This window comes from Ranitomeya imitator, chromosome 3 (genome assembly GCF_032444005.1).
Source record: "Ranitomeya imitator isolate aRanImi1 chromosome 3, aRanImi1.pri, whole genome shotgun sequence".
Classification (NCBI taxonomy): domain Eukaryota; kingdom Metazoa; phylum Chordata; class Amphibia; order Anura; family Dendrobatidae; genus Ranitomeya; species Ranitomeya imitator.
In genome coordinates this window covers 741,117,904-741,131,475 of record NC_091284.1, presented here as the reverse complement: position 1 = coordinate 741,131,475, position 13,572 = coordinate 741,117,904, and the positions used below count along the sequence as shown (strand labels likewise).

Genomic DNA, 13,572 nt, shown 5'->3' with positions numbered 1-13,572 from the left:
TGTTGGAAACTACGCTGCATTAGGCCTACAAATTGGGTATGGGGTGTAGAGAGATGGTGTGTTCCACTCCAAGGTGTTCTCCAGGTTGCCTTTCCTGAGCTTCAATCTTCATGCTCTCGTTTAGTAGTTGTTGGAAACTACGCTGCATTAGGCCTACAAATTGGGTATGGGGTGTAGAGAGATGGTGTGTTCCACTCCAAGGTGTTCTCCAGGTTGCCTTTCCTAAGCTTCAATCTTCATGCTCTCGTTTAGTAGTTGTTGGAAACTACGCTGCATTAGGCCTACAAATTGGGTATGGGGTGTAGAGAGATGGTGTGTTCCACTCCAAGGTGTTCTCCAGGTTGCCTTTCCTGAGCTTCAATCTTCATGCTCTCGTTTAGTAGTTGTTGGAAACTACGCTGCATTAGGCCTACAAATTGGGTATGGGGTGTAGAGAGATGGTGTGTTCCACTCCAAGGTGTTCTCCAGGTTGCCTTTCCTGAGCTTCAATCTTCATGCTCTCGTTTAGTAGTTGTTGGAAACTACGCTGCATTAGGCCTACAAATTGGGTATGGGGTGTAGAGAGATGGTGTGTTCCACTCCAAGGTGTTCCCAAGGTTTCCTCTCCATTGCTTCGATCTTCATGCTCTCGTTTAGTAGTTGTTGGAAACTACGCTGCATTAGGCCTACAAATTGGGTATGGGGTGTAGAGAGATGGTGTGTTCCACTCCAAGGTGTTCCCCAGGTTTCATCGCCATTGGTTCGATCTTCATGCTCTCGTTTAGTAGTTGTTGGAAACTACGCTGCATTAGGCCTACAAATTGGGTATGGGGTGTAGAGAGATGGTGTGTTCCACTCCAAGGTGTTCCCCAGGTTTCCTCTCCATTGCTTCGATCTTCATGCTCTCGTTTAGTAGTTGTTGGAAACTACGCTGCATTAGGCCTACAAATTGGGTATGGGGTGTAGAGAGATGGTGTGTTCCACTCCAAGGTGTTCTCCAGGTTGCCTTTCCTGAGCTTCGATCTTCATGCTCTCGTTTAGTAGTTGTTGGAAACTACGCTGCATTAGGCCTACAAATTGGGTATGGGGTGTAGAGAGATGGTGTGTTCCACTCCAAGGTGTTCCCCAGGTTTCCTCTCCATTGCTTCGATCTTCATGCTCTCGTTTAGTAGTTGTAGAAAACTACACTGCATTAGGCCTACAAATTGGGTATGGGGTGTAGAGAGATGGTGTGTTCCACTCCAAGGTGTTCCCCAGGTTTCGTCCACATTGCTTCGGTCTTCCGACTCTCGTTTAGTAGTTGTAGAAAACTACACTGCATTAGGCCTACAAATTGGGTATGGGGTGTAGATAGACGGTGTGTTACACTCCAAGGTGTTCCCCAGGTTTCGTCCACATTGCTTCGATCTTCCGACTCTCGTTTAGTAGTTGTTGAAAACTACACTGCATTAGGCCTACAAATTGGATATGGGGTGTAGAGAGATGGTGTGTTCCACTCCAAGGTGTTCTCCAGGTTGCCTTTCCTGAACTTCTATCTTCAGGCTCTCATTAAATTGTAGTTAAATGGAACAACTGCATTTGGCGTACTAGTTGGTTTGGGGCCTACTATCAGTGTCTGCCACTCCTTGCTGTTCTCCTGGTTTCCTGTCCTGAAATTCCATTTTCAGGCTCTTGTTAAGTAGTTGTTAATGTTAGACTGCATTTGGCCTACTAGTTGGGTTGGGGCCTACTATCGGTGTCTGCCACTCCTTGCTGTTCTCAACTGAACAAAGCTGGGCCGCCTGTTTACTACGGTTGCCAATTTTGAACTGCATGTCGACTACTTACTGATTTGGGCCTACTCTCTGTGTCAGCCTCTCATTCCAGTTGTCCTCCACTGCAATGCCCCCTGGTTAGTCCTGTGTTACCAATTTTGAACTGCATTTAGCCCACTTTATTCTTTGGGCCTATATCTGTGTTTCCTCCTCATCCTGCCCATTGCCCAGCCAGTGATAGATGAGTCTGCTGGTACATTGACGCAAAATTCCCCGTGCACGCTACACAGCAAGATTGTGACCCTGCTGAAAGTCAGGTTCCTCTTCCCGCATACCATACCACCTTACACGGGGACAAAGAGGAAGGTGCAGATGAAAGTGCAGGTTCCTTCATCAGGTGGGGGGAGGAATACTAGTTGGCGACGTCACTGGCACAGGGCCTCTCATAGTACGCAAAAGTGTTGCTGCCAGTGGGAGGCGCCCCCGCCGTGCAAACACACCGCTGTACTTTGAGGGGCCCTGTGCCAGTGCCAATGCCAACGAGTGGGCCCCCCCTGCTTGCTCAGGATCACAGCACTTGCAAAGTTTAAATACTTACCTCTCCCTGCTCCACTGCCGTGACGTGGTCCAGATTTACTGGGCCCACTAATTACTTGAACCAGCCCTACCCCCCACAACTTTAGCCAAATGACCCCCAATTTCAAATGCCTTCCAATTATTATAAGGTAAATTACGATTGACAATCTTCTTTAACAAGAATGGATGTTTTTGCCATTAAAATGGGCAGTGTAGGTGTTTTCCTGGCCTCCACTCACTGCCGACTATGCTCCCCCATTGACTTGCATTGGGTTTCGTGTTTCGGGCGATACCCGACTTTTCGCGATAATCGGCCGATTCCACTCGACTCGACTTCTAAGATAGTCGGGTTTCGCAAAACACGGCTCGACTCTAAAAAGGTCAAGGTCGCTCAACCCTATTGATTATGGCTTACAGCCAATGAAAATCCAAAAGTCGTCTCAGTAAATTAGAATAATTAACAAAAACACCTGCAAGGCTTCCTAAGTCTTTAAAAAGGTAACTTAGTCTGTTTCAGTAGGCTCCACAATCACGGGGAAGACTGCTGAATTGACAGATATCCAGAAGGCAGTCATTGACACACTCCGCAAGGAATTGTAAATAAACACGGCACTCATAAGATGATTGTTCGTAGGTGCTCAAGTAGGGTGTCCAGTCCGTCATATACACTCCACAAGGAGGGTAAGCCACAAAAAGTCATTGCTAAAGAAGCTGGATGTTCACAGAGTGCTGTATCCAAGCATATTGAGTTGAAAGTTGGAAGGAAAAAGTGTGGTAGAAAACACAGGCAACCGGGGTAACTGCAGCCTTGAAAGGATTGTTAAGAAAAGGCCAATCAAAAATTTGGGGGAGATTCACAAGGAGTAGACTGCTGCTGGAGTCATTGCTTCAAGAGCCGCCACACACAGAAGTATCCAAGACATGTGTTGCATTCCTTGGGTCAAGCCATTCATGACCAATAGACAACTCCAGAAGCGTCTTGGCCAAGGAGAAAAAGAACTGGACTGTTGCTCAGTGGTCCAAGGTGTTATTTTCAGCTGAAAGTAATGTTAGGCGCCGGGATTCTTCCACTGCACGAGATAGATCCCAAGCCTTGTCTGCCTCTGCGGTCTCCCATTCTGCTTCGGCTGCAGTTGGAGCTGCTCAGCAAAGACGTCACTCTAAGCGTCTTGCCCAGACTTGTGCTGTTCGCTTGGTTACTGCTGGCTCTCCAGCCAAAGCTATAGTAAATAGCAATAGGCAGTGGTGAGCAGGCGTTCCAGAGGCTAAGTCCAGAAATCTCCCCACTGAGCATGCTCGTGAGGTGGCGACCTCTCATTGAGGGTCGGTCATCAGCTGCTCAAGTGATGTAGCAATTCTGGATTGGTCCACGAGCAAGGTCCTGTCTGACTGGACATAAATGGAGCATATAAAAGGGTCTTTGGGGCACAAGTTTGCGCACTAAGATCCTTTATTCTATGAGTTACCACTCTGTGTGCACGTGTGCCACTACTTGAACGGCGATTGTATGTTTAGGCAAGCAGTGTAGGGCAGGAATTCCCACTTGGCTTAGCATCTGACTCTGGGCGGCTCAAGTCGTGTGTGCAGTTAGCACAGCCAAGTGTCAGAGCGAGCACAACCACCAGCCTAGACTTCCCTGGGGGGTAGCTATAGGGACCCCAACTAGTGTCATTACTTGCTGTACTCTTGTGATGTCTAACAGGGTATAGCTCCGAGGGCTCTGTTATTGTACCACTGTGAAGCAACTGAGCAGGTACTTTGCACTCCACACGGAGTGATCTTTAACTCCGTGTGTTTACGGTGCTTGCACGCACCAAATAATTTATATTTGGTGCGATCCACAAACCCTAACAAGTAAATTTTGCATTTAATTTGGAAAATCAAGGTCCCAGAGGTCAAGTGTGAAGTTTCCACAATCAGTGATGGTTTGAGGAGCCGTGTCATCTGCTGGTGTAGGTCCACTGGGTTTTATCAAGACCAAAGTCAGAGCAGCTGTCTACCAGGAAATTTTAGAGCACTTCATGCTTTTATCTGCCGACAAGCTTTTTTGGAGATGGAAATTTCATTCTCCAGCAGGACTTGGCACCTGTCCACACTGCCAAAAGTACCAATACCTGGTTTAGAAATAACAGTATCACTGCGCTTGATTGGCCAGCAACTCGCTTGACCTTAACCCCATAGAGAATCTATGCGGTATTGTCAAGATGAAGAAGAGACACCAGACTCAACAAAGCAGAGTAGCTGAAGGCTGCTATCAAAGCAACCTGGGCTGCTATAACACATCAGCAGTGCCACAGACTGATCGCCTACATGCCACGCCGCAGTGATGCAGTAATTGATGCAAAAGGAGCCCCGACCAAGTATTGGGTGTATTTACTGAACATACATTTCAGTAGGCCAACATTTTGGATTTTAAAATCATTTTTCAAGCTGGTGTTATAAAGTATTCTAATTTATTGAGATAATGACTTTTGGGTTTTCATTGGCTGTAAGCCATAATCATCAACATTAACAGAAATAAACACTTGAAATAGATCACTCTGTTTGTAATGACTCCATATAATATATGAGTTTCACTTTTTGTATTGAAGAACTGAAATAAATTAACTTTTTGATAATATTTTAATCTTGTGAGAAGTACCTGTATATGAATTCAACCCCAGGAATACCGCAGCATGGATCAATATCTTGTTAAACAACTACACTTGCAGGCTTGCCTTATTAAATGGGGTTTGAATGCCAAAGACAGTGTATAACATTTAATTTCACTAAAATAAATTAAGTTTAGCAAGTTGGCATCGATAGGTAAAGGGGTATTCAAGTGATGCCTAAAATCAGGAGTAAGAGAAGTAAAAGCCTGTAAAAGTTTATAATGCAGTAAACCTTAATTTACACTTTTTTGGTACCTGCTGGTTTCACTGTTTTTGATCTCAGCAGACATGCAGTGGGCAAACTTCCTAATTCCAGTTCTGTTTGAATGTTCAAGAATCTCGAGGTTCCAGAGCATAATCCTTAAAAAGTTAGATCTTTATATACAGTACATCAAAATACATCTATGATGAGGTGTGAGAAAGGCCAGATATGATCGAAACGCTGCCTTGATTTCCTAGATATGGTCAAAATGTTGCCTTGTCTTCCTATTATTGTGATCTTTTTTTAAATTATGAGACAAAGATCTAACTTTTTAAAGATTATCCTGTGGTGCCTCAGGATTCTGGGATATTCAACTGTTTTTGGGCCTAGTGGGAGGCCCTCCCCTGCAAGCACAGAATTTATCAATGGTGCATGGGACTTGGACACTGGATTAAGTCATTCCAGTTCCATTTGTTTCACTTCACTATCCACACTGCTTTGCTGCATCATTCTCTGCATTACCTTGGATGAAACTTATAGACGGACTTACTTCTCTACCATTGGAAGCGCAGACAGCAGCACTCACAGTTTTCATGATGGACAGAAATTAAATATATGTTTTTCTAAAATTCCTAGTATCTAGGCTCATAGGGAAAAAAGCATGCATTACAATTGGATTTAATAGACCGTTTAATTAAACGCAGCAGATTTTTAGTCCAGGTTTCCATGTTCATACTCAAGAGAATTTACGCAACAGATCTGAAATATGCAGCTAGTCAATTTATGCTGTGGATGCATCTGGCTGCATCATTTTCAGAAAGAAATTCAGCAAAAATGGCCACTAAAAACAGAAAATTGCTGAGCGTGAAACCTACACCTAATCATGTTCACTGGATTTCTTAGCATTATCGATTATGTGCATTTCTTAAAAATGTCTCCCCAATGCATACACAGAATTTGAACATATCTGACAAATGAGGATGGTCAGTACACCACAATACATTTATTGTGTTATAAATCATTTCTATATATATTACAATTTATATTTAAAAGCAAAATTTGCCATGTGCTCCAAAATATTCATCGTGTAATATTTTACCACTTTCACGAGGAGAGTGAATTGTTCTGAAACTAGTTCACAACAAACAGAGGCTTCTCCCATTAGTTGTAAGCAAACATCTGATGAGTAAAGGTAAATATGCCGCATAAGGCCATCACATGTTTTCAAGAAATCGTTTGGAGGATCTAAGTAAAATGCCACCATCACTCCAACAAGGAGAAGACAAACAGCAGCTACTCCTCGATAAGAGAATGAAAATTTCTTTTTCTGTCTTTCCTGCTTTGCGGGTACTTCCTGTGGCAAACACAGCTTATCCACATCTCCTAGTTTTATGTTATCCCACATATGAGTATCAAAATTTTTCATGTAAGACAAGACAGTCACATCAGAGGCTGAAGGTAAAGGAACCTTAAGATAGTCAACTTTTTCTCTAAATTCTTCTATCTGCTGGAGGAATAAAAGTGGATCACAAATATCCTTAAAATTTTTAGCAATGACACAAGCTCTTCTCTGCTCATTAATAATGGTGTTGAGCTTATTGATTTCAGGGTCATAAGCCTGCAGGACCTCAAGCCTCATGGTCTCAAAGTCCGAGAGGATTTCGTTTTTCTTCTGTTCTAGTAATTCCTGCAACTTTTTAAAATAATCCTTTACTCTGTCTGAGTCTGTCGTCAGCGAATGAAGGGTGTTCCTCTTGTTAGTCTCTAGGGTTTCCAGGCGAGCAGTCACATCTTTACATTGAATTTCCTCAAAACTTTGAAAAAAAAAGTCAAATGAACTTTTTTCCTGCTTATAGGCCTCATCGATGGAGGAGAAGACATGGTCTTTGTGATTGCCATTAGTGGCACAAAACCCACAGATCAGCTTCAGGTCTGTAGAGCAGAAGATGTTGAGAGGTTGTCCAGTGTGAACCTTACACACCAGTGTCTTTGGAGATGCCTTCATCTTATTGTACTTCTCCACTATTCCTTTCAATAAGTAATTAACTTGAGGACTATTCACATCCATTGTAGAGATTTCTTTTCGGCACGTTGGACATTTGAACGTTGGTCTCCATATCTGTCTAGAACTTCCCTCAAGCACACCTTCTAGGCATTTTTTACAGAAGCTATGTGCACAAGGCAAAACCCTAGGATCATCATAAAGGCTGCAGCAGATGGGGCATGTCAGCTCTTCTTCCAGTACCTCCATCACATCCTAAAGAAAACACATAAAAAAGTCAACAATGAAAACATCTGTGGTCTTCTAATAACAAAGACAACTCCTAAGAGTCATGTTGGGAACAGCTAATCATACCTGCTTCTCGTAACTCCTAAGGCTGTTTAACCCTTTATAACCATTTATAAATGTTCCCTGTTTGACATTGTATCTGCCCTTGTGCACTTAGGCCATCTAAATGTGAAAGAGCAGGGGACCTCACTACTTATGAAGTACAAATAATGAAATGAGCGCCCTCCTGCATATTTGCTAAGAGCTAACTACTGGTGACCACAGCAGAAAGACCTGTACTATTGTGACACCCTGGAGCAACTTTCATAACTAATAGCTTTTACATATCAGAAGTATACATCTGGAGTATCACCCAATGAATACATTCAACTTATCAAAGAGGCCCCCATTAGCTCAGAGTATAGAAACAGAGTTGGTGGGCCAGTATTTGCCACCATACATTTTTTCACTGTTCAGGAAAGCAAGGTCTACTACTATGCTTTCTACAGAGGGAGGCAAATAAAAAAGTGTACTGCATAGTATGCTTTAAAAAATAGGAAAATGGAAAAAACAGGGTATTTAGTTGATACTTTTTTTTGCAAAAAAATGTATACTAAGCTGCTCCACTAATCGTCAAGGTATACCCATATAGTCACAAGACTGGGGAGTCCACCACTCCCGTGTGGGTCATGTGCACTAAAGCTGTTCCATCTAGCAGGTCCACATGGATATTCCCTCTCTGAACCCTGCTTGTACAGGTACTATACAGATGATCAGGTTTTTAAATACATCAGATAGGGATTATATAATTCTATAAATAAAACTATATACATTAGTTAGGACTGCTCTATATGGGTATACCTTGACGATTGGTGGAGCAGCTTAGTATACATTTTTTTGCAAAAAAAGTATCAACTAAATACCCTGTTTTTTCCATCTTTTGACTAGCACTTGCTTATTACTGTGATTTTTTTTACAACAAAGTATTTTTGGCCTCATTGTGCTCTTTTGTGTCTTCAAGTTTCTTGATGGTGTGAACAGGTGTCTACAGACTTGTTCAATGTGCAAGTAGCCCATGTGTTTCTGGTTTTAAAAAATAGGAGCCTATGGACAATGTTTAACACTGTATACCTATACAACATGATACATTGGGATTGGGGAATCTTCTGCGTTTATCAGAGTTCGGCAAAAGTTTCATGAGTTGTTCTCAGATGAGACAAACAAGTTTTTCAAGCTTTTCCTATCTAGCAGTCCATGAAAAACAAACAGCGCTTGGATAGCATCTGAGTACTGTCCAATTTCCTCACAGATCCATAGACTTGCATGGTCGATTATGATCAGGCACTCGGATCAAGATCAGACATGTCTCTGCAAATTAGAGTGAATAACTCAATCGGCAAAAAATCATGCATATGTGAACAGCCCCATAAACTTTCATAAGTACGCATTCTATCCATGAAAAACATGGATAGCATTCAAACGCAAAAAACTGCATTGTAAATGATCCCTAAGACTCATATTTATTTTGAGCTAAGACAAAACAAAATCAATAGTCGGGGACATCCTTTCTTTGTCTCAGTAGAACCCAAAGCTAAGTTCACTCACTCTGAAATGAAGTTGCCCAATACATCTTCTCCAGGTGCCCTTAAAGGGAGTCTGTCAGCAGGTCTTTGCTACCTCATCTGAGAGCAGCGTGTTGTAGGCAAAGAGAAGCTGAATCCAATGATGCATCACTTAGGTTACTGGGTGCAGCCGTTCTGACACATTCAGAGCTTTTAGATTTAGAATGAAGCAGAGCTGAAAGAGCTGCCCCCACCCACACCAGGCTTTCAGTGTACAAAGTCCATAGACAGTGAGGTGCTTATCACAGGAGGGGGTTGCCGACTAGTCCAGCAATGTTAATCTCTTCCTGATAAATCCTTCATGGTTAGTAAACAACAGTACACACTTTGACAAGTGACATATCCCTGAATTCTATGTTTCAGTCTCCATCTCCTGCTGTCTTCAGATTACATAGCAAAAACCTGTTGAAAGATTCCCTTTAAATACTATATTCTCTAGTACCCACAATCACATAATATTAAAGGGATATATTCATGGGTTCAACTTTCAAAGAACAAATATTATAAATATGCAATACTGCCTATATACTTATAAAGTAAAGAGGAGCTTGCAATCTTTATTAATACAAAAACAAAAATCATACCCTCCACATCTGCTACTAAAGTGCTGCTATGAACATTTGTTTTTTATTAAATGTGTGTATATAATGTAGTGTAAGTGTATTAAAATTGTATACTTGCCTTCTGCCGCTCTCTCCAGGTTCCAGCGCCGTTCTGCTCCTTTTCTCAGTGACGTCACCGCTCTGCAGACTCTCTTTTACAATGGCTTTTACAATGTAAGTCTATGGAGCATAAGGAGTCTGTACAGACACACATCGTAAAAGAGACTCTATGAGTGAGCAGGAGAGTCTAAATTGCAGTGACGTCACTGAGAAAAGGAGTGGAATGGCGCTGGATACCAGAGACAGCAGCGGTGAGTATATTAATACACTCACACTACTCTACATACACACATTTACTGAAAAAAAATATGCATGAGAGTGCTTCTTTAATTAAGTGCATTCCATATAAACACCACCCTCAGGTTTAGTTAAATGCAAGTAATACGGCAATGGTGGGTGTAAAGCCCCCGTCACACACAGCGAGATCGCTAGCAAGATCGCTGCTGAGTCACAAGTTTTGTGACGCAACAGCGATCTCAGTAGCGATCTCGCTATGTGTGACACGTAGCAGCGACCAGGCCCCTGCTGTGAGATCGCTGGTCGTGTCGGAATGGCCTGGGCCATTTTTTGATCGTTGAGGTCCCGCTGGGTAGCACACATTGCTGTGTTTGACACCTTACCAACGACCTTGCTGACAGGACGTCCCATTGAATCGTCATGAAATAGCATCGTTGTACAGGTCGCTACAGGTCGCTACAGGTCGCCGCATCGCTGCTGCGTCCTTAGTGACTGTGAGCGCAGGCCGGCCGTAAAGCAGAGCACAGCGGTGACATCACCGCTGTGCTTTACGGCCGGCGCTCACAGTCAGTGCGGGAAGCTGACTGCGAGGGACGCGACAGACACCGGAATGTAAGTATGTAGTGTTTGTTTTTTTTACATTTACAATGGTAACCAGGGTAAATATCGGGTTACTAAGCGTGGCCCTGCGCTTAGTAACCCGATGTTTACCCTGGTTACAAGTGAAGACATCGCTGAATCGGCGTCACACACGCCGATTCAGCTATGTCAGCGGGTGATCCAGCGACGAAATAAAGTTCTGGACTTCTAGCTCCGACCAGCGATCTCACAGCAGGATCCAGATCGCTGCTGCGTGTCAAACACAACGAGATCGCTCTCCAGGACGCTGCAACGTCACGGATCGCTATCGTTATCGTTGTTAAGTCGCTCAGTGTGAAGGTACCTTTACTATGCTCACTTCTTGGTTTCTACTTCACTGACAATCAGTTGGGTTGTAAGGATTATCTAATCGGTTGGGTTGTAGCATTATCTTGTCATCTTTCATTGTGTTCAATCAAATTAAAGGATGACGGTAAAGAGATTTAGGCAAATTATGTGCTTACTACATAGTAATGTAACTCTCGGACCATTAGAAGGCTAAACATTCTTTTTCTTTAGTAGAATATTGCTGTTCTTTGAGGAACAGTTTCTACAGTTGTATAGGATAGGATTCTTCATGATTTTGCTCCATGAATTTGGCATACAACAGCGTACAAGGGTTTAGTAGATAGAACTTAAAAGTTGATTTTTACATCTTGCTTTTCCAAAAAGGTTCCAGACCCTGCTTGAACCTCACTTAGCAACTTATTTATTTAACTTGACAACATGCTCTACAGCTGCTGACTAAAGAGACAATACTGTATGTAAATGAAATCATTGTACGAAATCTTCTGTTCCACCAAAAAGAAAAACAATTACTCAAAGAAGATGCACTGTATGGATAAAAGCACTGGGACACCTCTACATAACACCTGCATGAGCTTTTATCACATCCTCTTCTAATCTATAATCATTAATGTGGAGTTGGTCCTCCGTTTGCCGTTAAAATAGCCTACACTCTTATGGGAAGGCTTTCTACAAAATGTTGGAGGTTGTCTGCGGGAATTTTTACCTCTTCATCCAGAAGAGCATTTGTGAGGTCAGACACTGATATTAGACAAGGGGCCCAGGATCAAAACCTCTGGTGTTGTTCATCCCAAAGGTGTTGGATTGCTTGAAGTCATGATAAGTCAAGTTCTTCCACACCAATCTCACCCAACCATGCCTTTATGGACCTTGCTTTGTGTACTGTGGCACAGTAATGCTGGAATAAGAAAGGGCTTAGCTCAAATTGTTCAAACAATGTTATAAGTTTACAATAGTCCAGAATGTCTTGTTATGCTATGACATTAAAGGGTTGTCTGGTTGCAACGTATGAGCCATACATACCCCCGGCTAGTGGGCGCGGCATCGCTCTCTATACACTTGCATTGAACGAGGCCGCGCCCTCTAGAAGGACACGCCCACTGGCCAGCCGCGTCACTACAAGTGTATGGCGCGAGACCACGCCCACTGGCCGGGGGTATTTATAACTCGTACATACCCTCCGTTCCTGGGTCTGAAACGGGCAAATCCACACAGCACACAGTGCGTATGCTGGAGAGATTCATAAGTCACAGAGTGACTGCAGACTTATCAGTTTGGACCAGAAAAGCCCTTTAAGATTTCTCTTTACTGGTACAAAGGGGACAAGGCCAACAACTGAAAAACAACCCCATAGCATTATCTTTTGTCCACCAAACTTAACAGATGGCACCATTCAGTCGGGCAGGTGACAGTCTCCTGGCATTCACCAACCTCAGGCTCATTCATGAGATTGACAAGGAAAAGTGTGATTCGTCATTCCATAAAACATGTTTTTACGACTTCAAGGTCCATTGGCCATGCGCTTTACACCTCGCCATCAATCAATTGGCATTATGCTTGGTAGTGTAAGGCCCAGGCACAATAACAGTGCGCATCTGTCATGTAGTTCCTATGCTCTGCATGCAGGATACTGCAATGCCATGCGGTGGGCCACATGCTTTATTCTGCACCCGGCTGCACTGCTCATCAGCACGTAATGTGAAGCGCAGCTCATTCACTTACAGTGCCGGCTTCTATATCGATTATCATCATCGGAGTATGTGAGTAAAACATGTGCCTGACCAGTTCTCCAGCTCAGCACTAGTGGGTGGAAAGGGGGCTCATGCAATTATAGGTGATGGGACCCCACAGTAAATAAGAAGTGACAGTGGGGAAGAGGTGATACAGTAGGAGGGGGGTGATATTTAAAGGGACACTGTCACCTGAATTTGGAGGGAACAATCTTCAGCCATGGAGGCGGGGTTTTGGGGTTTTTGATTCACCCTTTCCTTACCCGCTGGCTGCATGCTGGCTGCAATATTGGATTGAAGTTCATTCTCTGTCCTCCGTAGTACATGCCTGCACAAGGTAATCTTATATACAGGTCCTTCTCAAAAAATTAGCATATAGTGTTAAATTTCATTATTTACCATAATGTAATGATTACAATTAAACTTTCATATATTATAGATTCATTATCCACCAACTGAAATTTGTCAGGTCTTTTATTGTTTTAATACTGATGATTTTGGCATACAACTCCTGATAACCCAAAAAACCTGTCTCAATAAATTAGCATATCAAGAAAAGGTTCTCTAAACGACCTATTACCCTAATCTTCTGAATCAACTAATTAACTCTAAACACATGCAAAAGATACCTGAGGCTTTTATAAACTCCCTGCCTGGTTCATTACTCAAAACCCCCATCATGGGTAAGACTAGCGACCTGACAGATGTCAAGAAGGCCATCATTGACACCCTCAAGCAAGAGGGTAAGACCCAGAAAGAAATTTCTCAACAAATAGGCTGTTCCCAGAGTGCTGTATCAAGGCACCTCAATGGTAAGTCTGTTGGAAGGAAACAATGTGGCAGAAAACGCTGTACAACGAGAAGAGGAGACCGGACCCTGAGGAAGATTGTGGAGAAGGACCGATTCCAGACCTTGGGGAACCTGAGGAAGCAGTGGACTGAGTC

The 13,572-nt window shown here is 43.1% G+C and overlaps 1 protein-coding gene across 7 annotated transcripts in view; it reads right to left on the bottom strand.

Annotated features, from left to right (window-relative positions):
• Positions 1 to 6,145: 6,145 nt before the first annotated feature.
• Positions 6,146 to 13,572, bottom strand: part of TRIM13 (tripartite motif containing 13) — a 341,054-nt gene continuing 333,627 nt past the window's right edge. For all 7 annotated transcript variants that reach the window (XM_069758870.1, XM_069758869.1, XM_069758871.1 and 4 more), the window contains one exon: positions 6,146 to 7,419. In XM_069758870.1, coding sequence (XP_069614971.1) covers positions 6,196 to 7,413 — 1,218 coding nt within the window. In that variant the 5' untranslated portion in view covers positions 7,414 to 7,419 and the 3' untranslated portion in view covers positions 6,146 to 6,195. The remainder of the gene's footprint in view (positions 7,420 to 13,572) is intronic.